We start from the raw sequence: 21,564 nt of genomic DNA, 5'->3' as shown, positions 1-21,564 counted from the left end.
CCCCATTTCTCTGAAGAGATCACAATGCATTCTCCTCACAAGAAAACACTTAAAAACTACAGGCAATTATTTTCACAACTTTCTATTCATTTGCTTTTTAACATATTACAGATTTCTTCATGTGACTGAAGCTGTCCATTTTCTTCTTTATCATTTGATAGGTTTAGGAGTAATTTACTTAGTATTTTCAGAACTGGAAGGTAGTGATCAGCATTGATCTAGTACCCACCTATCTGCCATTCATTCCTTTTCTGTCTCCAGAAGAAACCACTGACAACACTTCACAAACATTACTGACACAAAACATCAAGGGAACATCACCAAATCAACCACAGCACCGTCAACATTCCTGAAAACAGAACTGCTTCACACTCATATCTCTTCTAGCTCAATTCTAGGTTCCTGTCTCTTTTTCACTATCACATCTTCCCATTCTTACTTCAGTGTGTTATCTGATGATCAGGCAGTCATTAACCATCATCAGCCATTAGAATTGCAGTGTGAACCACAAGCATGTCCCCTGAAATCAGCCTTTTCTTCCACCTGTCCAAAGTTTTCCAGATTTGACCATTTCCTAATATTAACTGCATATCTAGATTTTTATCTTCAGTATCTGGGGAAATAAATACCGACTCACTCATGTAACGGAAGGAGTCCTCCTCACGAGCCGGAGAAGCCATCTCTGGCAGCCGGCCATGGCAAGCCATGGGCTGAATCCAGTCTGGATTTTCATACAGGTACAGAGAGTCCACTCGTAACTTGTAATCTGGCAACTGCTCTTCCAGCATGCTCACCAACTCCACCTCAGGAAGGTCCTCATTGGAGCAGCCATCTGAAAGAGAGTAAATGCCAGTAATAGTGCATTGTTAAATATATGTAAAATTTAACAGTGCTGCTACAGTACTATACATTTTATGTACTAGAAAATACTTCATAAATCTTCGGTAGATGTGGAAATAATTATTCTGTACCAGACAAAATACCAGAATACTTACTGAATCAATGCTTGATTTATACTGCAATACTTTTAAGTTCCTCACCCCCAGCTGATCCCAAAACTTCCTGAAAAGATGGCATACTGTGTCCCTCCAACTTCCTGAATATAATGTATGTACTAAGTTTGAATTTCTATCTTTTCCTCTTCATTGAGCTAAAACACAAACCTACATTTTACCAGCTATTGATTTCCTAAAGTCTCATTGACTTTTCATAGTTGTTACACTTCCCTTTTCTGAAGGAAATTCACATTTTTCTTGCTCTTCTGTTTTATGCGTTGATTTGATAATGAACACAGATGTAAACAATCTTAAAAGTAAGCAAAATCAAGTGAATACTGCTTTGAAATCAGGGAAGAAGTATAAAATTTCATTATCATCCTTATGGAATCACACTCTGAGAAGCATGACACTAAACCCCCTGCAATCAAAGTTTAGCTCTTTCTATGCTGTGTGTGTCCCTTAATCTCTTCACAATTATTGCAAAAAATCCACATTAATACTAAATTGGTAAAATATAGATGATATGCAATGATTATCTTTGCAAGATTTCCACTCAGGATGAATACTATCTGCAGTATCTTTCAATGGAAAAAACAGCAATGTTGACTATTGACAGTAAGAATTTTATATACAGTATTTCACAGTGCACAGTGACTTTATAAGTGAGTCTAATGTCACTGTTTTTGTTCCTCTACAATCTCATATAAGCAGCACAAAGAATGTGAAACATAAGGTTATCTTCAGGTTGGTGCTTTATGACATGTTAGACACATTCAAGATTTGTAATAGTAATTCTTCAACTTACCAGGGACGCTCTCCAAGCCCCTGGGATCAAAACTCATGAGTCCTTCCTTCACAGTTCACTTCCTTGGAAAGAGCATTCTGTAATCAAGCTGTGCACCATTCCTTTACTGCTTTGGTAAAAAGATGGCTTTAGTTTAGAGACAGAGTAAGTGAGAGCCATCAAGCCACAGAGGCTCACAAATCTGGCATCGACTCACTTCTGTAGGCTGGTTCATACCCCAGATCTACTGCCATCTTAGGACATGCCTATTTCACCTGGGCTACTGATCAGTAGAAGTATTTCATGTAAGCTTCACCAGCTTCTCAGCTCACCCATCACCTAAAAACAAAACAGAGAGAATGCCAAGGGAGACAAGTAAATTGGTGTGACTTTGTCTCTTTCAGTCTGAATTTTCCCTCTGTACTATAATTAATTATTAAAAAAAAAGGCAAACAAGCATTTTATTTCCAGTTTACACAGTACATGTAAAAGGTAGCATTAAAATATGTTTTCTCCCTGCAGATAGCTCACCTTAAACATGGACTTGGTCAAATATCTCTTTGTCTGTACTATTCATCTTCTTTCATATAATATTTAGCGTATTCAGGTCATTCACTGAAACAAGGCCTTTCCTTTTTATGCTAACAGACAGCAGCTCCAACTAAACAGAGATTTTCTTCAGGCCACTACATTTATTTAAAGTGATGGATTCTAAAGGCAGGATTTTAAAAACATCACCCTTAACATTTCTATTGTTAAAAAAATTTAAGTTTTACACAAGAGTTTGCTTGAGTCTCTTCTCCTTTAGAAGTCTGTTAATTAAAAATTGGACCTATCAAAAATTTACTTTGTGGATTGTGATAAAATTTGTATTTTCTCTTCAGCAGGGACTCAGGTAAACCAGAAAATGAAACTACTGTGGCTGATTCAGATAAGCTATCAGAAGAGTTTAATGAAGTAAAAATATACTTTTCCTTTGCCAAGATTGATTAATCACTTTCCATATAAAACAGTAGTTCTAGACGACAGAAAGATACAAGAACTGAAGAGAAAACCAGTCTCCTTTTCCCTCCTCTGGCATTCAGTTAACATAAAATTCTCTTAAAAGCCTAATTAATTTAAAATTTGCTCTTAACAGTTTCCCCAAGATCTCAAATCATCAAGCACAACAATCAGAGGTTTGTTTTGCTGGCTATAGCAACATCTTATTTGACAAGATTAAAATGGACAGTGCCGGAGCTTTTTAAAGTAAGTCTGGAGCCTGCCAGTTCATCTGCTCGTAGACTTTGGCAGGAGATCAAAAAAGAACTTTCTTCCATTAAGGTCAGCTCATACTTGTGTGCAGTATCTTCTTGTTCTGTCATTAATTTCTTTATGTATGTGACCTGTTTATCAGTTGTAATTATTGTGCATATTAAACACTTAATAAAAAAGAAAAACTTGAGATTTCAGAAATATTTTCTATCTGAATGTATAGATGCTTCTAGCACTTTTAAAAATTTTTCTAGAGGCTGTTTTTTAAATGGATTGCTGAAAAGCATGAACTATACATACCCCCTTCTCTAAAACAACTTAATACAGTATAATAAAAGACATTTAAGAAGACTGATGTAGATCCACACATGCAAATGACTTTATTTTGTAATAAGAAGAGTCACTAGACAGCAAGACAAAGTTCAGCAGCGCAGGACAGTTTCTTCACTACTCTAACTCAGTCTTTTTCCTTTGAGTTTTAAAACTGTAAAAATGAATGCTGCTACTTCTCAAGATTGGTTTTAATCTCTCTTCTAAGCACAAAGCAGAAGCACTATTTGTAGCAGGTCAATCTCAGTTCAGCTAAGGGAGGGGAGGAAAGATGATTTGGCTAAATGTTTTCTAGAGCACCAGGCCAACACCAAGCTATTGAATTGAAAGAGCAAACTCATTTGTAAAACCTTTGAGAAGTTTACTACATAAGCAAACACCATAAAAGTTAATGCTTGCATTTCCAGTGCTTCTCATAGCTTTAGTTTCCTGTACCATGGGTCAACTTCTGTAGAAATTCAAGCACTGGGCAGTTCCACCCTGAAAGTAACTCCATGACCCTTCTACACAGCAGCTATAAAACAATTTCCTAACTGCAGATTCCTCCTGCAAGTCAAAACTATGATTAAATACATTTAAATAAACCCCATAAAATTTATAACATGGCTTTAAAATATATGACCATGCTATAAAAAGATGGACTAGAAATTAGAATTGTTAAATCATGCAGAAAGACATGTCCAAAAGAGAAGCTAGAAAAGTCTCTCAGGTATTGATTTTAATCTTTATAAATAAAGATTATTTCCAGTGTCAATTTACTATATTTATTCTACACTGATCTACATCTTATCAGTTTTGCCCCCCTACTCTCTCTCAAGCCAATTACCCATTGATGTTCACGCCTTTTACTAATGGGCTCATTAAGCACAGAAACAACAAGGGAAATTCAAATATTGGAGAACAACCCATATGCAGGGGTGGTGCTCTCAGAAGGCTTTCTTCAAGGAAGGTTCATGAGAGATGAAAATATCAGACAGCATTTTACATAATAGCTATCCCAATCTTAGTGTTTCCGTATTCTCCAGATTAAATTTTACTCCCCAATGTGTGTCTCACATTTCAGCTATCGTTTGGCTCCAAACAGTGAGCTAAAACCTGGGCTACATATAGCACACTTCTTGTAGAAGTCAAAACTATTCCTGCACCTTCTGAATCTGCCCTAGAGAATCCAAGGTGCTCTAAAGAGATTTTATATTTTTTTCCTTCAGTGAGTCGGAAGACCCTAGTGAAGATTAACTTCAAAAAGCAATACTGACTAAAATCTTAGAAAAAGATAATACAGTTATAAAGCATTGCAAATTGTTCTTGTCTTTGTAAGTACCACTTTGAGCAATTTCAGAGGGATGCAGAAGGAGCTGGGTCACCTCAAGATAGAATATAATTCTGAAGACATTCTACCACTAGAGAAACTCTGATTCAAACCTGAATTATGAGAAAGATCAGGGAGTTACTTTACAACTGGAAACCACAGACAACTGTATGTGTTATTTCTTTGTGCACAAAGTTAAAAACGTATGCAAAATATTGGCATCTATATTGACAATATCCAAACTTCAACATAAATAAACTGTTATTCCTGCTATTTTTAATTTGTTGAGAGCAGCTGACTCCTCACAAGTACTTGGAAAGACTAAACTAGGTCTGCTCCTCTGTACAATTCCAGGATGCAAGACATTAGGCCACAAGTGACACAAACAAACTTTTGACAACAAAGAAGATTCTAATTTGATTAAGAGAGAAGACAACATCCATTTTCCAAAAGCAAGCCAAGTAAATGAGTAATTCATTATTATTTCTCTGAGATGCCAAATTTTACTGCCATGTAAGCATGCAATTTAAAAAATTGTATCAAGTCATTAACACAGTACTTTTCCCATTGCTAAAATTGGAATGCTGTCAAGCCAGCTAATAGCAATCAACATATTCTGCATTTCAAGGTTAATGAAACAGTTCTATTCTTATAGCAAACATGACCACACTGAATTGCTGCCAAAACATTCCTGGGACCAGTGCTCAGAAGCAGAGGCCAAATTTTTCAACACCATCTAGTAGGAGATGAAGGACAAAGGATTATCAACTGAAAAACAAATCTATGTGAACACAAACTTTGCCTATCAGAATTAACATTTGCTGTGTGGCTAACACCTGTTATTTTCAGCCAATACTATCCCTTCAGAAATTTATTTAGTGCTTGCGTTTCACTCATGTAAGGAAAAAAATATTTAAAAGAGTATGCCAACATAATCCTAAAACCAACAGTAATGATCATAAACAAGCCTGCAACAGACTTCCAATCATAAAAAAATGGTATAAGAAAAAACTGTAAGAAAACAAACAAAACATTTCCCCCCCCCCCTATCTTCTGGATTGTTTTTCTTCTGGGATGGGGGGGAAAGGCTTCAGAGGGGAAGCTGGAGAACACCTCTTGGAGAATGATGAATCACATGGAGATCATGAAGCCAGCCACAACATTCCCTCATCCTATTTTATCTACAGTTATGCCAAACCAGGCTCACTTATTCTCTTTGTCTGTCATTTGTAACAGCTTATGCTCTCCAAAGTGGTGACACTACCTGTTAAATACATGTATGTATGCTTTATGTACATGTATACATGCACGCTGTTGAATATCAACCATAGCTTGATAGTTAAGATTTATTTAAGTCCTATATGTTTGGAGGTTGTCTATGTCACCCTCAGTACAACGTAAAAACAGTAAATGCCTAATTGAAGTCTCCCTTAGTCTGAAACGATGAATGTTACTTACATTAAAGACACACACTATGTTCTATTAATTCCTAGATTTTTTTATGTAAATACATAATCAAAACACTACTATCTGTATGCATCTTCCCTCACAAATTTTATTTTTCCAGAAGAAATGAACTTGAATAACGTTTAACTGAAATCTCTAATACTTTCAGTTGATGCATGGTTGATCACACAAAAAAGTAATTTCAGTTCCTCAACCTACATCCCAGCCAGTGCTCAGCATTTTAAGTTACAATTCTGTATTAGAATTAACCAAACTGATCTATATGACTCAGTCACCAGAATATCACTAGCAATCAAACCAGAAAAAAAAAGTCTTCTTTTTTGTAGCCATATCTGTGAAAATGTTCTGTTTGTGTCTTCTTGAAAACTAATCAACAAACCACAATTATCATTCCTGAAAGACAGCACTTCTACTATACAGTATTAATTCCAGAAGTCTACTGTTAGAGGCAAACCACCCTCAGGAAAGTCTGTGGTTTTCCAATGCACTTCAAACTACATTTTCAGGTACTCATAACAGAAATTCGATAAACAGATACAGCTCTAATAATCACACTGCCACTAGAGTGGAAATATTTCAGGTATTGGAAAATAATTTTTATTCAATTTCGCTTCAGTGTCAGAAGTGTAATTAAAAAGAAGTTCTGCCTATTTTTACCAAGAGCTACATCTTTTGAAAGAACACAAGTATCCGAAAACAAAACTAAAATCGACTGTTGCTTTCTAATGTTGACTTAAGTTATTTATTAGTATATCAAATATCTGCATCAGACTGTCATAATCAGTCGACAGTAACTGTGAAACATAACCAAGAAATAGGCACCTATGCAACAGCTGAAGATTGCATTAAATTACTCCACATAACATTTCTCCACTAGCATGGACGGCAGAGTAAATGCCACTTACTGACAGATACTGGTACGCCAGTTTAATCAGTTGATTAAAATGTAAGAATGTGATTAAGAAGTTGCTAGCAGCTAGAATTTCCTTGCCTTCCATACACAAGCCAGCCAACAGCTAAGATGTCACCGAGGGCTGCCTCGTGTTCGCGGTGACATGACCCTCCAGGGAGCCCGCTCGGTAACGGGCACCCCGGGCCGCTGAAGGTCACCCCGGCACCGCCTGCGGGCACCGCCGCCCCCGCAGCCCCCACTTACACTGAACAGACGGGGCTCAACACGGCGCTACCTTACATGAAAGCATCACCACCGCCAAAAGAGTCCTGTCAGCTGCCAACCCGGACAGGCGCCGGGATTCCTCCTCCGCCCGGGACCGCGGGGCCAAGCCCCGGACACCGCCTCACGCTCGACCCCAACCAGCCTCAGGAAAGCCGCCGCACGCCCGGCGCGGCCCGCTGTACCTTCCAGCCCGCCCGGGCGGTGCCGCGGCCCGGCGGGGAGGGTTAATCCCTGCAGGGGTGCGAGGCACGGAGCGCGCCGCTCGCCCGTGAGGCGGCAGAGCAGCGCCGGACCGGCGCCGAGTGCTCGCTTACTCGGCCCACGCTGCGCTCCCTCCGGCGCCGCTCTTCCCGCCGCAGCCCCGCATGCAACACAGCGGCGACTGAGGAAGGGCCCCGATGGCTTCCGCTCGGCTCCCGCCCAGAACTACAGCCCCCGGCGGGCCGCCGCCTGTGACGAGCCCCACAATGCGCCGGGCCGTTGGTGCGGGCGGCCCCCGCCGCTGAGCCCGGCGGGCCGGGAGAGGGGCGGGGTTCTGGCGGGAGCCGCGGTGGCGGTGCCGGCCCCCGGCCCTGACTCCGGCGGCGGCGGGCAGGAACGGGCGCTGCCGCCCTGTAAGGCTGCTCGGCTGCGCTGAGGCTCCGCGCTGGCCGCGCCCTCTGCCCCGCTGCGGGAGCAGCCGGGGGGGCCGGGGAGAGAGAGTATTGCACACCGAGCTCGGGAGGCGGCTGCGGGAAGCGGAGCGTTGTCCCGACCACCGCGGGAGGCCAGAGGAAGGCGGGGGCCCAGCGAGGAAGGTGAGGTACGAACTTAACGGAGCGAGTGAGGAACTGAGGGGGAGCCTGCGGGGCGTCCTTCCGCACTTTCCGGTGCTTTGTCACGGACGGATCATTTCACTCGAGATACACGACCGGGAGCTGCCTCAGTCACGGCGAACGCTGAAGTAGGAGCTGCAGCTCAGCGTCAGCAGAACCCAGCAACGCGCGTGCCCGGTACCGGGTTCGGCTCCGGAGCCTTCACGCTCCTCTAGCTCACAGACACAGGTTTCTGTGGTTTTTTCTGCCCTGCACTGTTCGCTGGCCGAAGCTTTGGCCAAAGTGCGATGATTGTATCATTTTACCTGTACAACACTATCTACTGTACAAAAGAAAAAAAAAAAAAAAACAACCAAACCTGCGATACAGAAGGAAAAATGTGGGGAGAGGGAAAAAGTTTATGTGGGGACATGATCCAAAGCCGTATTGAAAGATGGAAGCAATGTCAAGCTACATAAGAAAAAAATAAAAATCTTAAAATTGTAGTGTTATTTGAATAAATGTGCATCACGGATGTTTCTGTTGGCTGGCTATACATCTTTGAATGAAGTCTACAATAATTTGACTTTGGTATATCGTATTTATTAAGTTATTCTTCAGCTTAGCTTTTGTGGTTTCATATTGCAAGCAGCAGAATAAATTGTCTTGTGGAGCAGAAGGAGGCATCTTCTTTCCAGGTAGGAGAAGGATGCTGTAGCCATTACAGTGCTAGTATCCTAAAGCACCTGCATTCTTTCTTTTTTTTTTTTTTTCCTACTCTGCTACAAACTTCCTTAGTGAAATTGTAAGTCAAGCGCAGATCCTCTGAGGGTGCCCAGTACCTGGTGGGGATCGACTTATGTCTCCATTTGGTATCTCTAATAAGGAATTACAACAGATCTCCAAGCAGATCTTCAGGGTAAAAATGTTACTGGAATAGCTTGCATATTTGGCAGTGAATGGAGTGGTGGGGGCTTGTTAGCTTTTCAAGAGTGTTCCCTTGACTAAGCAGCATACATCATTTAAATGCAGGATATACTAAGTTTAGCTCCTTAATAAACAAAATTATCAGTTTCTGGTATAGTAGTTCAGCTTTTATAAGTTAACTTTCATACAAAAATTGCATATTAACATGGAACTATTTCCTGTATGTAATTTTTTATCAGTCACCAAGTAGGATTCCTCATGATTCCAGGTGGCTGGAAAGCTACCCATCAGAAAAGGACCTGGGATTGCTGTTTGACAACTGGCTGAATATGAGCCAGCAGTGTGCCCAGGTGGCCAAGGCCAGTGGCATCATGGTTTGTATCAGCAGTAGGGTGGCCAGCAGGACCTGGGAAGTAATTGTCCCTCTGTACTCACTAGTGAGGCCTGTTTGCACCTCACGTTCTGCATTCAGTTTTGAGCCTCACACAAGAAGAAAGACATTGAGGCACTGGAGGGTGATCAGAGGAGGGCAGCAGAGCTGGTGAAAGGTCTGGAGCACAAGTATGTGCAAGGAGTGGCTGAAGGAGTTTAGCCTGGAGAAGAGGAGGCTCAGGAGGACCTTCTTACTCTACAATTACCTGAAAGGAGATTATAGTGAGGTGGGAGTTGGCCTCTTCTCTCATGTAACAAGAGATAAGATGACAATAACTGGCCTCAAGTTGCACCAAGGGAGGTTTAGATTGGATGTCAGGGTCAAGCATTGGAACAGGCTGCCCAGAGAAGTGGTGCAGTCACCGTCCCTGGTAGTGTTCAAAAAACACTACCAGATGTAGATGTGGTGCTTAGGGGCATGGTATAATGGCGGGCCTGGCAGTGTTGGGTTAATGGTTGGACTCTGTGATCTTTGAGGTCTTTTCCAACCTTAATGATTCTACTGTTGAAGACTTGCTTATAGCTAAGGTAAAATAGTCCCATTCTGTACTTACAGAAGCTTTGATGCTCTTACTAGACATCTCTCCCACTGCCTAAGCCTCCAAAGCATCAGACATTAAGTTGGCTAGAGGACTTTCAGAGAGGCTACTCTCATCTGTGGGGAAATTGCTTCTCTTTTTTTTTTTTTAACTGAAATCCCTTACAATACTATTGCCTCCCTCACTTGTGAAATGTTACATGTAATTGCTTCTGCCTTGCTTTTTTTTGTGAGCTAGTTCAGCTGCACACAGCCAAGCCAAGGTCTGTCTAGCACAGCTGTGTGCCTTTAAAACAACAGACAATGATTTCTTTTCCTACGAACTGCCAAGGATTCACAAGTCTGTTCTTTTTTACTTTTTGCACTTGTGCAATTAACTTGCAATTAAATTGTTTATTCAGAACTGACAATAAAATTTCTAAACCCTTAAATTAAAAAGGAACACTTGAGTTGACCTGTAGTCCTCATTGTGGAGTTTGAAATTGATATGCTACTTAAATAGAAGCAGACTTTCTCTGAGCTTGAGTTCTGGGGTTTTGTGTGTGATAGCTGACAGGAATGTCTCACAGTTCTGATTAAGGAGATTTAAGTTTATCACAGGTTTATGTATCATCTTACTTTGCTATTTTATTTTTTTTCTAGGATAAATGGGTGTGTATGACTTTTCCCCTGATATAAAGCGGTTCCATGTCTTGTTTGGTGAGTTTGTCTTTAAAAATTTTGGCCTTTGTACCTTGTTACCCAGCTATACCTTAGTATGAAAAGCTCTGGTGAAATGTCTTGCCTGAGGGGATTTCCACAGTGCTGAGATGTTTGAACTTCATTGTGTGAGCTTTTGGTGAAGGAGACTTTAGTGTCTCTTCTCTCTAGGTCTGCCATGTATATGCTTTATGCTGTTCCTTAATCCCTCGATTGATTGACTTGTAGCAGAAGACTTTCTGAACTGCTGTTTATAAGGCCTACTTTTTTACATTTTTGCACTGCCATATTTAATAAATTGCAGCAACTCCACCAACATTCAGTTGTTTCTGTTCTGAAGGACTGCTCCTGTATTCTGCGTACGCCAGTTGAATCAATCAGACCAGAAGAGCTATCACAGAGCAGCATCCATGAATGCCTGGTAAGAATAGAAACTGTAACTCCCCAAGGTTAAATATAAAGCTGGTGCATATTAAAAAGTAGCCTAATTAGGGAGTACTTTTTGAAATGTTGACAACAAAAATAAACAGAGTACTTTGGGGCTTCCATTTCGGTAGAAGACTATAGGTATCTAAGTGTTAATCTTGTGCCAGTTTGAAAACAAACACACACACACATAAAACTTGTAACTCATAAAACTAAGTCTTAATAATGGTAAAAGTACCAGCCTGAGTGTTCTTATTTGAGTATTGGACTTGATAATTAATAATATTTTTGCATTAATTTTAAAAATATAAATGATTTAAAATTACATAGTCATTTTGAGAACTGTTTCTTCTCTCTGTTAGGCTGATTCTGATCTAGCCTGGATTCCCCCATCTACAGGAAAGAATGAAATGGTATTTTGCTCTTCTAATGTCTCTCATTATGAACTCCAGCTGGAAATAGGTAACATAAATGGACCATAAAATATTTCTTCTTCCTGCTATCAATATTTATTGCTAACTGCAGTAAATATTAAGTTTAGAAAATGAAGGACTATTCCTGTGTCTCCTTAGTTGAGACAAGTGCAGAGCATTGCTTATATTTTAGTAATCTCTTATTTCAAGATCTAAGACAAATTAACAATTACCTGAAATTGTCTCTTGATGTTTGTGCATGTAGTTGTCAGTTTTCAAAATCTGTGGTATGTGACAATAAATACAGCCTTCAGTAACATCATCATCTTGTAACATGGCTACCCAAGTTGGTTGTTCTAAGGATGGCTGCCTTAGATCCTACTGTGCATGCATATGTTTATGTGAATATGCATACTAAGTGTGGTTCATTTGGATGTATAATTGATGCTGACGTATGTTCAAACACTTTTAGTTGTTCTCAAAATAGCAGAGTCACGCTTCAACTAATTTGCTGCATATATTTTGCTGCAATTACTTAAGGTCTTGGCATTCTGAAACAAAAGGACGCTGCTATCAGTTGCAATTTTAAAAGTGGAAAATGATCTCTAAATATGAAGGACACCATGTGATGGGCTTATTATGTTTTCCAATGTTAAGCTAGCCATTTCTGGTTTCAGGAAGGAGGTTCAACAATTTAACTTCAGTCTACCTTGCACGGCATACACCTACAGACAGGCAAGTTGCTGTAAGGATCACAGACCTTGAAAATTGCTCTGAAGAGCACTTGAAAGCCTTACAGGTAAAGGAACAGCATTTCTGCACAAAGCCCAATGAAGATAGTGAGGAATACATATGAGATTACTGAACAAAGGTAGCCTTTGTTTGAACTGGGTGATTTCAGTCAAGTTTTTCCCTCCAGAGTAGTAGAATATAATAAACATTATGCATATGTAAATTTGAGAGTTGCTTTCTGAAGACCACAGCTGACAACTGCTTTAGAAATTGCTCCTGTAATTGTACAAGTTACTTGAAATATCTTCTGTACTCTTATTTAACACCAGAAGTTTGGACTATGAACAAACTAGATTTACTTCAGACAAATGCAATTATGGGAAACTATTTGCATTTCTGTTGCAGGCTATGCGCATCACCTGCAATCATGTCTAAATGCAAAGAAACAGTTCTCTTTACTGATTACTGAATGTAGTTAATGCTCTTGGTAGGACTGCTGTTCTGTGGTTAACACATCCAATTTCATTTAATTCCATAGAATGAGGTGGTTTTATCACACTTTTTCCAGCATCCCAACATAATGACATTTTGGACAGTGTTTACAGCTGGAAGCTGGCTTTGGGTCATCTCCCCGTTCATGGCCTATGGTAAGAACTGTTAACTGCAATTTTAGAATAGGAGAAAGGGCTGATACAAATTGGACCACATGGTCCATGAGAGGTTTCTCTTTAATCATCTCCTGTCTTGTAGAAAAAACAGACTCTCCCAAACCATTTGTTTAGAGAACATTTCCTTCCCAATGAAAACTGTATTTGAATTGCATTAAATTCCCCTTAACCCTAGCAACCACCATGTGAGGAATGGTAACTGGGAGATGTATTTGACTTAATACAGCTTCTGCTAACAGAAGGCCTTTTTACATTGAATACAGGTTGGGCACAGACTTGCAGTTAACAGAAGCATTACATGGGGCATCAGTTATGTCCATGTAATAATGCACCAGAGTCAATATGGAATGCTGCTCTCGATGAGTGTATACAGTGACGGGAACATAGACAAGTAATTTAATAAGACTTGTTAGGCCTAGCTAGGGTTTTTTTTCACTTCCAGGTTCAGCTAGACACCTGCTGAAGACTTACTTTCCTGAAGGAATGAGTGAAGCTTTGATAGGAAACATTCTGTTTGGTGCAATCAGAGGATTAAATTACATGCACCAGAATGGATACATTCACAGGTAGGAGAATGTCAATAGGTAAGAACCAGAACTAGCATCTTAAGTATTGTTTCCTTCCTTTTCCTCTATACCTTCTTGTATCAGACAGTGCACAAGTAACATTTTTTTCAATAATACAGCAGGATTAATTTTAACGGGAAATGTATGTACACATTTCTTCAAGCCACTTGTTACAGGGATTATACATCTGCCTGGCTTTGTCTCTTTGAAGCAGTAGAAAACCAGAGTGATAGAAAGGGCTTCCTTAGTTTACACCCCTTGCAGGAAAGAAGGGCCGTTCTCCAATTTCTGGCACTTTTTTCCTGATCATCTCTCTTAATAGAGAGATGAACTCCGTACTAGCATCTCACTGTAAGTCAATGAAATATGAAAGCTTTTCTGTTCTAGTAGTACTTAGAGTAATATAACTAAAATTTACCACTTTATGTTACAGGAATATTAAAGCGAGCCACATTCTGATTTCAGAAGATGGGCTGGTTTCTCTGTCTGGCTTGAACAACCTCTACAGTTTAGTTAGCAATGGACAGAAGTCAAAGGTGGTGTATGATTTCCCCCAGTTTAGTACATCTGTGCTTCCTTGGCTGAGTCCTGAACTACTGAGACAGGTTAGTATAAATTACACATAATTTTTCCAATTCAAAGTTAGTGGCAGTACTCATTTTCCAGCTTAAGCCTGCTTGTAGAATTGCAATGAAATATGTTGAACTGCAACTTTTAAAAATACACGTACATACTGAATTTTTAATTCTTCTAGAGAGAACCAGTTCTAAAGCTGTTGGTAAGGTGATGTTGTACTAATTCTCTTTACCCAAACCTCCTGGAAACTGCTGCAAATCCTGAAACTTGTGTTCAGTACAGCCATCAGATTTCTGAAAAAAGTCTGAAGTTTCACAATTTAATTGCTCCAATACTGTACAGGTTATGGGGTATTAGAATATTGTTTTGAAGCAGGCACTTGTATCTTTGTTGGCACCACCCAATGGCCTCAGTGATCAGTAGTGTCTTCCTTCTCTCACAGGATTTGTCTGGCTATAACATGAAGTCTGACATTTACAGTGTGGGAATTACAGCATGTGAATTAGCCAATGGACACGTTCCATTTCAAGATATGCCTCGCACTCAGGTATAATGCTAAACTTCATTTCTAGTTAAAAACATGCTGAGCATTTTTTTGCTTTGTTTTACTCACAGAAACCAGTGCTATTACTGCTGAAATAGTGGCTGCTTTTTGTTACTTCAACTATGCACGCCTCTTTCTAGAATAAATAATCCTTCCATCCCTGGAGTTTCATAGCTTACCCTGAATAGGTCTGGATAGCTGTTGAACTCTCATACTGCTATTCCTTCCTACTAGATGCTGCTGCAAAAGCTGAAAGGTCCCACCTACTGTCCTTGGGATATAAATACCTTTCCCCAGGGGGAATCAAGGATGAAGAATTCCCGATCAGGTGTTGATTCTGGAATTGGTGAGAGCATGACACGCACAATGACCAGTGAAAGACTTCAAATGCCCTTTTCCAAAACATTTTCACCTGCTTTCCACAACTTGGTAGAACTTTGCTTGCAGCAGGACCCTGAGAAAAGGTAACATTATGGTGAAAATGAATTTTTTTGTCACTTCCATCTAAGACCAGGTATAGCCCACAGTTTAGAATACAGAAATCAGTTGAATGCTATTAGAGTCAGAATTTCAGAGCAGATGTACTATGTAAAACCATACACTTACGTTTATATTTTAAGAAATGTCTTGTCTGATAAAGGAATCAAATTTCTAAAGTCATTTGGCCCCTGAATTTCTTGTAATATAACTGTTCTTTGTAACAAGTAAAATTAACTTTCAAACATGTATTTTGTCCAAGAAAAAAAACCACCCAGAAATCTGAAATATATGTTTTCAATTCTATGTCTCTTTTGAATGAGGCATTTAATTCCTTGTTAAGCAGAAACATGAAAAGGCCTTTAAAAATAGATTTCTTCAGTAGTGCTTTCACTACAAATTGAGGCATAGTATGTAGGAATTGTGTGCTGCTTTTATCATTCTTCACATTTGTCCTGTGGAGGAAAAACCACAGGGCTTAAATGTATTTCTCAATCTGGCCTGTTACCCAAATGCAGTATTTTACTTTCCAAAACATAATTATATTGTTCATTTTATGATTCAGGCCATCAGCAAGCAGTTTGCTTTCGCATACGTTCTTCAAACAGGTGAGTTTACTATATTTCATTAAATGACACAGCTATAACCTAAATAAGCCACAAAAAGAGCTAGATTACAAAATAATTAAGTTACCCGGAGCCAAAAAGCATCCTGTAAGAGCATACCCGCTTCAGAATTTTTTTTTAACAAAACGATATCTATAGAGTATAGGAAGCATAGAATTAATCAATTTCCCCATTGATTAAGTTGATTTAACTTAACTAAAGGCAGCCTAACTAATTTTAAGAAATTATTAATATTCTTAATTTAAAGAATAAAAAGCAGAACCGCACAACTGATTTCATTAGTGTTGAAAGACTAATAGAGTGGTGAAAGCAAAACCTCTCATCCTTTTAATTTCAGTACTGTAACATGCAAGAACATGGCTCTGATTTCACAAGCTTTTAATGAAGTCAGTTGCAAAGTTATGGAGACTTTTATGTGCAGCTGCATTTTAACTTTTTTTCTTTCTAGATAAAGGAACAAACACAGAATTCACTACTGTCCCTATTACCACCTCCTATTCAAAATAACAGATCAGAGTTCTTGGCACTGTCCTCAACAGCAGTTGGGACTGAACTTGGACGTATTGCTACAAATCAAGATGATACAGACTGGGAATTCTAAATAAATACCAATGATACCTCTCCAGTGTTTCAGAGAAGGAAAATGTGATTTGTATTTGCTGCTTTTGTATGATTAAAATACAGTTAGACCAACTATACTTGAAATGCCATGAAGTGGCTATAATTCATTAACTTCCTCTTGGCATCACAAAATGCAGTGTGCCTCACTCTGTGACTGTAAGGAAAACTGTGTATAAAGAATGGCTGAGTCTCACCTCTCTCTTTCAAAGTCTTCCTTAACAAGAGAGTCCTTGCTGTAATCTTACTCTGTACTGTATTATCAGCTCATAGTGCTGCAGTCCACATGCCTTTCTGAAGTGAGGCCTGGGGTTTGGCTGTGATCTTACCTAAACATCTATTTGTCTTTTCATTATGACCCAAATCATTTTAGTAAGGAGAAATCCTCCACTTCCAAGTTGAAATGTGAAACTGCACAGATTACTTGCTTATGTAAATAAATGTTTCTCTCTCAAAAGACATTTTTCTCACTTAATATGCTGTCATGTTTGCCAAAAGTTAGGTATGCATCATTTTTCATGCAGTTTTAATACTGTGTGTTTCCCAAAGAAGTTAAGCTGCTAAGTGGGACTCCTGCTCTTGCATCTGTTCACATTCTTAGTACAAATCCGGGCTTTTGCACCTCTGTTTATTGTTGTATTAATTTAGCAGTTAATCTGAGGATGTCTCGCTATGCAAAGTAAGTCTCAAGTTCTAGCCGGTACGGGTTAATTTTGAAGAGTCATATTAAATAATCTAAAGTTACTGTACATGTTTTTATTTATAATGTATTCCTTTTCACCACCAGAATTTACCAGAACCTAATACTGTTTTCTTAGAAGAAAAGGCAACATGCATTAAGCTTCACTGGCACTGCTGCTAGCAAACAAGCCTCTTCTGCAAGGCACAGTTAAATTCCTGTGGATCAATTCAGCCATACTAAGAACCTAATACTCCCCTAGGATCCTAGTGAATTTACCTATTCTAAGTCAGATGAAAAGCTGTATTCTCCCTACAATTCAGTAATTTCTCACCTCTCATACTGTACCAGGTAACTCAAACTGAACAAAACCAGCTTTTTTCTTTAAAAAACCTGGATATTCTCATCGTGTTGTATTGTAGCAAAAGTTGGGTCCCAACGCCACTAGTACTTAGCTGATGGAAGCATGATGGTGGTAAAAAAGTATTAATAGATATTGGATGGATATATTTTAAATTTTCAACATAAAGAACATTCCACATAAGTCTTCAAGTCTTCCATAGCTGAGCAGGCCTGTAGCCAACTCTAAGAACACTGCTGCATTGCCAGCAGCTTTGCTACAAGGCCTTGAAGACCAAATGACTCAAATACAAGCCTGAGAGACATACAAAATTCTAAATGACCACATAAAAGTATCAGCAAAAAAGTTGATTCTACTCATTATGCTGTGAAGAGAGCTCTATATTCCTAAACTTACCATGTAAAACTTGAGATTAAAGACCTATCAATAAACTTACCTTATCTGCCTCCATTTATATCTGTAATTCTTGGATTTCTGTTTTCACCATAGTCCAGACATTCTAACAGCTTCTTGTTACTACAGGGAAAAAAAGCCATAGTATTTATGTCAATCATTAGGTAAGGAAATAGTTGTCAAAAGTAGAAAATTATTCCGATTTAAAAATATTAATAACTTAATTGTGTACTCTTGGAGAAGATACTATTTTCATGTGAACCCCATGTTCTTAATTCTTAGCCATTACAGGTTTGGACTGTTTGCAAGTCGAATATCTTAGATAGCATCTACAAGTAACTTTAGACTAATATAGTATACGTAAAAACCAAGTCAAATAAGTGAGAACACACATGAAGTTCTACATATTTTAATTACAGACCTCTGAATAAATAGTACTACTGTTAAAACCTGTAGAAAGTTTCAGGCAGCTTAACTGCTAGTATTTTCAATCTTTTCTTGCAACAAGTGCCGTGGGCTCTATAAAATTGAACTTGGATACTAATAACAATGTCAGTACAAAGTTATTCAAACTACTACATGTTCCAGTGGAGTTACTTTGCTGCCCTCTCTGTGGAAAAAAAAATTAAAAACATTACTAAACACTGTTCCAATTTCTGTACTGACATTAAGAAGAAAATAATTTTTTTTTTAAGTTAAAAGCACACAAGTCTTTACTCTTGGAACTACTGCCTCTCAAAAAGTGTCTCTTCAAACAAAAGCAATTAAGAGGCACTGTGACTTCTTAAAATAACCAGAAATACTTGAATACTCCCTGGATTATATTTACTGGAAGCTTTGATATAATTTTGCTCATTAACTGAGATGCTTTCTATTAAGGAATAATGCAAAATAAATATTAGCTAGGAAAGCAGATGTATAATCATATTTTTAAGGTTTCAACTACCTGCCACTGAAAAGATGATCTGGGAAACAATTGTTCTGAAAATCCAAAGTTTTTGCATCCAGCTAACTTTTCAAAATCTGAGGTTGATGATCTGCATTGTTAAGATTCAAGCTGCAGAGACTTATTCCAAGATGACAATTTTAAGCACCATAGTTTTTTGTTGGGTTGTGGTTTTTTTCAGAACACTTGTTTACTCTTGCTCATAGCAATGATGCATGCTATCAGCATGTGAATTAGAATTAAACTTGGACTTGAAATTTCTGAGTATCTTGCATTTAGGCTTCATGTGATGTATTTTCAAATGGGCTTATAAAACCTCTACATTTGCAAAATCTCATGGCCAATGAAACCAAAATCTATCTAATCTGGTTACTTTTGAAATACTTGTGAGAACAACACAAGTGGTTTTTTTGCAGCCACCTTTCATTATGGTAGCATTTAGCACTATGTAAAATAAATACCTGTATAATAGAAAACTTCTGTTAATTAACATTATCCTGAATATATGCTCAATGCTATAGTGTGTCTCACTGTCTTGATCTGGTACCACAGCAGTTTGTGAATGACTGAGTGGATGAACACAGAAAAGAATGTGATCTATTCAGAATCAACTTGCTCTGATACATTAATTCCTCACTTTAAAGGGTATCAATGCAACAAATACCCATTGAAGAGAGAACAGTTTCTTCCACTAGATAAACAGAATTTTTTTTTTTTTTAATAACAGAGCTTTACCATAACTCTCTCTTCTCCCTACCCCTTCTCCTTCTCTTCAAGTGCTATCAAAGTAGTTTTTAACCCAGAGGATGGGTAAAAATATGGGAAAGCATTTGAAAACCACTGTTCTGAACCTCTCTTGACAAGAGGCAGGTACCAAAGTAGGTGACTTACATACCCTGCCTTTAATGCTATTAAGTAGCTTTCATGAATTATATTAGCTTGTCTAATAAACCTCTGAAACAACTAAGGTAGCAGTAATGACCTGTCCTAATGATAGCCATCCCTATCCTGTATGAATGAGGAAAAACTATTAAAGTTCAGAAACAGTACACATTACAGCAGAGACCTCAAAGGACTGTAAGAACCATACTATGAAATGAAACAATCGGATGTAACAGACAAGCAAAGACTTGAGTTTACAAAAGAAGAAACCACTGAAAATTGAGGTGGTCTACTAATAACCTGGTAGCAGAATAACATTTGGTATTTAACATAATTAAATCTATCCAGAAACTTGAGATAGGATGAAGGAAAGAACATTAGGTTTAAACAGGTGCCTATGGAAACCTCCATAATTCCCAGATGAAAACAACTAATTCTACTCTGCTGCCGTGCCTGCCCTGAAGCCCCCTGGCTTCGCCTGCCCGGCCGAGGCACGGTCAGCTGCCGGGGACACTCCTCTGTTTCTCGAGGAGATTCGCGGAGCGGCTAAGACAGAGCGCTGCGCTGTCTGCCTTGTATGGAGGAGAGGCGGCGTCCGAGGAGGTAATGAGGGAGCGACTCAGAGCTGGGAAAAGTCTCAGGTTTAATCCGTGCTCCAAGGAGCTCCGAAGGCCAGGGTATCTGACAGCCGAAGGTGCCTTCGAGGCTTTCGCAACATCTTAAGTACCGGGGCGGTAACCAGGGGGAAGGGACGCCCACCACCCAATGGGGGGATTTGGGGGAGTGGAAGGCGGAGGGACAGACAGACACACAGACCAATGGGGGAAGTTCAAGGGAGGGACCCCTGGCCCTCGTCCACTCACTCGACGCCCAGGGTGGAAGATTCTGGTAGAGTGGGATGGGGAGCCGAGTGACGGACAGGGTACCAGGGAGGGGACAGGGGAATGACTGAGCATTTTCAGGGAGACTGGCATTGAGGGAAAGGCGGGAAAGGTCGGGGTGGAACCACTGGGAGAAAATGGGGGGTGAAGGGGCAAACCATTACAGAACTGTTACAGAAATATAAAAACACAATACAACACTACTCTGTAAATTAGTTACATATATGTTTGTTTCTTATATGAAACTCTATCCCAGAAACTTCTGGGAAAATGCCCCAAAAGCCCATAAGAAGTTATATGCAATCAAGTGGTGGTTTTATTTTTAGATATGATTACAGAATATACCATTATTACTGGATTTACCTACATACCCAGATTCATGGAATTCAGTTGTCCTCTCATGAAATCCATCTGCAGTGGAGGAGAATGGATTGCTGGCAGGATGCAGAGATTTTCCTCTGGTTTGTCAAAATTTACATGACATATGGGTCAAGAGTACCAATGCTGAGTTTTATTTTCAAAGTTTGATTATTCTACATTCAATATCAATTATCTAATTCTCACATTTCATGCAGTCAAAAGAAAAATATTCTTATTGGCAGATTTCCTTTTGCCCAAATGAAATCTGGCAAGTCAGCTATAGATGAGTTTTCTTCAAATGCTTTCCTGGTTTGAGGTGGCTGTTTTTCTACAGTAGCTGATGGAACCATCACAGACTTGTGGAATTATATCTTTGGGTGGCTGTCATGCACTTTTTCCTGCTCCACTTTCTGCTTCAAGTTTTCCTTATCATGGGAGAACACATGATTTTGAATCCTTGGAGCCTGCAGCATGTGATGTTGAAAAAGGTGGTTCAGCATACTTTCCATGATTTTTCTTCACTACATTTCTAGGTTTCCTCAAACTAGTTTTGAGGACAAAGTAATTTGGTTTTCCTTCCTAAATAGTATATTTATTAATATTTGACCCAGATGCTGGTGGCATGGCAATGGACATTTCTCTACATTGCTTCTAAGTGACTTCCAGTCAGAATTTTTTTGGCAACTTTTCTTTTTCCTTATGCTGGA

At 39.2% G+C, this 21,564-nt stretch overlaps 2 protein-coding genes across 7 annotated transcripts in view; one reads left to right on the top strand and one right to left on the bottom strand.

The window, feature by feature from the left end:
• TRAK2 (trafficking kinesin protein 2) overlaps window positions 1-17,944 on the bottom strand; it is a 33,751-nt gene extending 15,807 nt beyond the window's left edge. For 2 of the 5 annotated variants that reach the window (XM_068196199.1, XM_068196203.1), the window contains exons 1-3: window positions 17,832-17,944; window positions 1,804-2,121; window positions 638-832 (exon numbers count right to left, since the gene is read on the bottom strand). In XM_068196199.1, coding sequence (XP_068052300.1) covers window positions 638-832; window positions 1,804-1,840 — 232 coding nt within the window. In that variant the 5' untranslated portion in view covers window positions 1,841-2,121; window positions 17,832-17,944. Of the gene's footprint in view, window positions 1-637; window positions 833-1,803; window positions 2,122-7,633; window positions 7,768-11,781; window positions 11,970-17,831 lie in introns of those variants that run through there. The other 3 variants (XM_068196202.1, XM_068196201.1, XM_068196200.1) reach the window with 3 other exon arrangements.
• On the top strand, window positions 7,854-17,830 carry STRADB (STE20 related adaptor beta). Of its 2 annotated transcripts, none has more exons than XM_068196211.1 (12): window positions 7,854-8,121; window positions 10,653-10,709; window positions 11,050-11,130; window positions 11,498-11,597; window positions 12,226-12,347; window positions 12,849-12,927; window positions 13,391-13,514; window positions 13,948-14,119; window positions 14,533-14,637; window positions 14,869-15,098; window positions 15,677-15,719; window positions 16,186-17,830. In XM_068196211.1, the coding sequence occupies exons 2-12, from the start codon at window positions 10,698-10,700 to the stop codon at window positions 16,336-16,338; spliced, it is 1,221 nt and encodes a 406-aa protein (XP_068052312.1). In that variant the 5' UTR covers window positions 7,854-8,121; window positions 10,653-10,697; the 3' UTR covers window positions 16,339-17,830. The 2 variants fall into 2 exon arrangements, with proteins under 2 accessions (XP_068052312.1, XP_068052311.1); XM_068196210.1 differs by having other exon boundaries at window positions 7,903-8,121; window positions 12,819-12,927.
• Window positions 17,945-21,564: the final 3,620 nt, after the last annotated feature.

Source organism: Anomalospiza imberbis, chromosome 7 (genome assembly GCF_031753505.1).
Source record: "Anomalospiza imberbis isolate Cuckoo-Finch-1a 21T00152 chromosome 7, ASM3175350v1, whole genome shotgun sequence".
Taxonomy (NCBI): domain Eukaryota; kingdom Metazoa; phylum Chordata; class Aves; order Passeriformes; family Viduidae; genus Anomalospiza; species Anomalospiza imberbis.
This window is presented reverse-complemented; position numbering and strand designations above follow the sequence as displayed.

Excerpts from the sequence above, each read along its gene's own strand:
- STRADB (XM_068196210.1), top strand. Across the intron at positions 13,515-13,947 it reads CAGAATGGATACATTCACAG|GAATATTAAAGCGAGCCACA; the intron begins GTAGGAGAATGT and ends TTTATGTTACAG. Across the intron at positions 15,720-16,185 it reads CGCATACGTTCTTCAAACAG|ATAAAGGAACAAACACAGAA; the intron begins GTGAGTTTACTA and ends TTTTCTTTCTAG.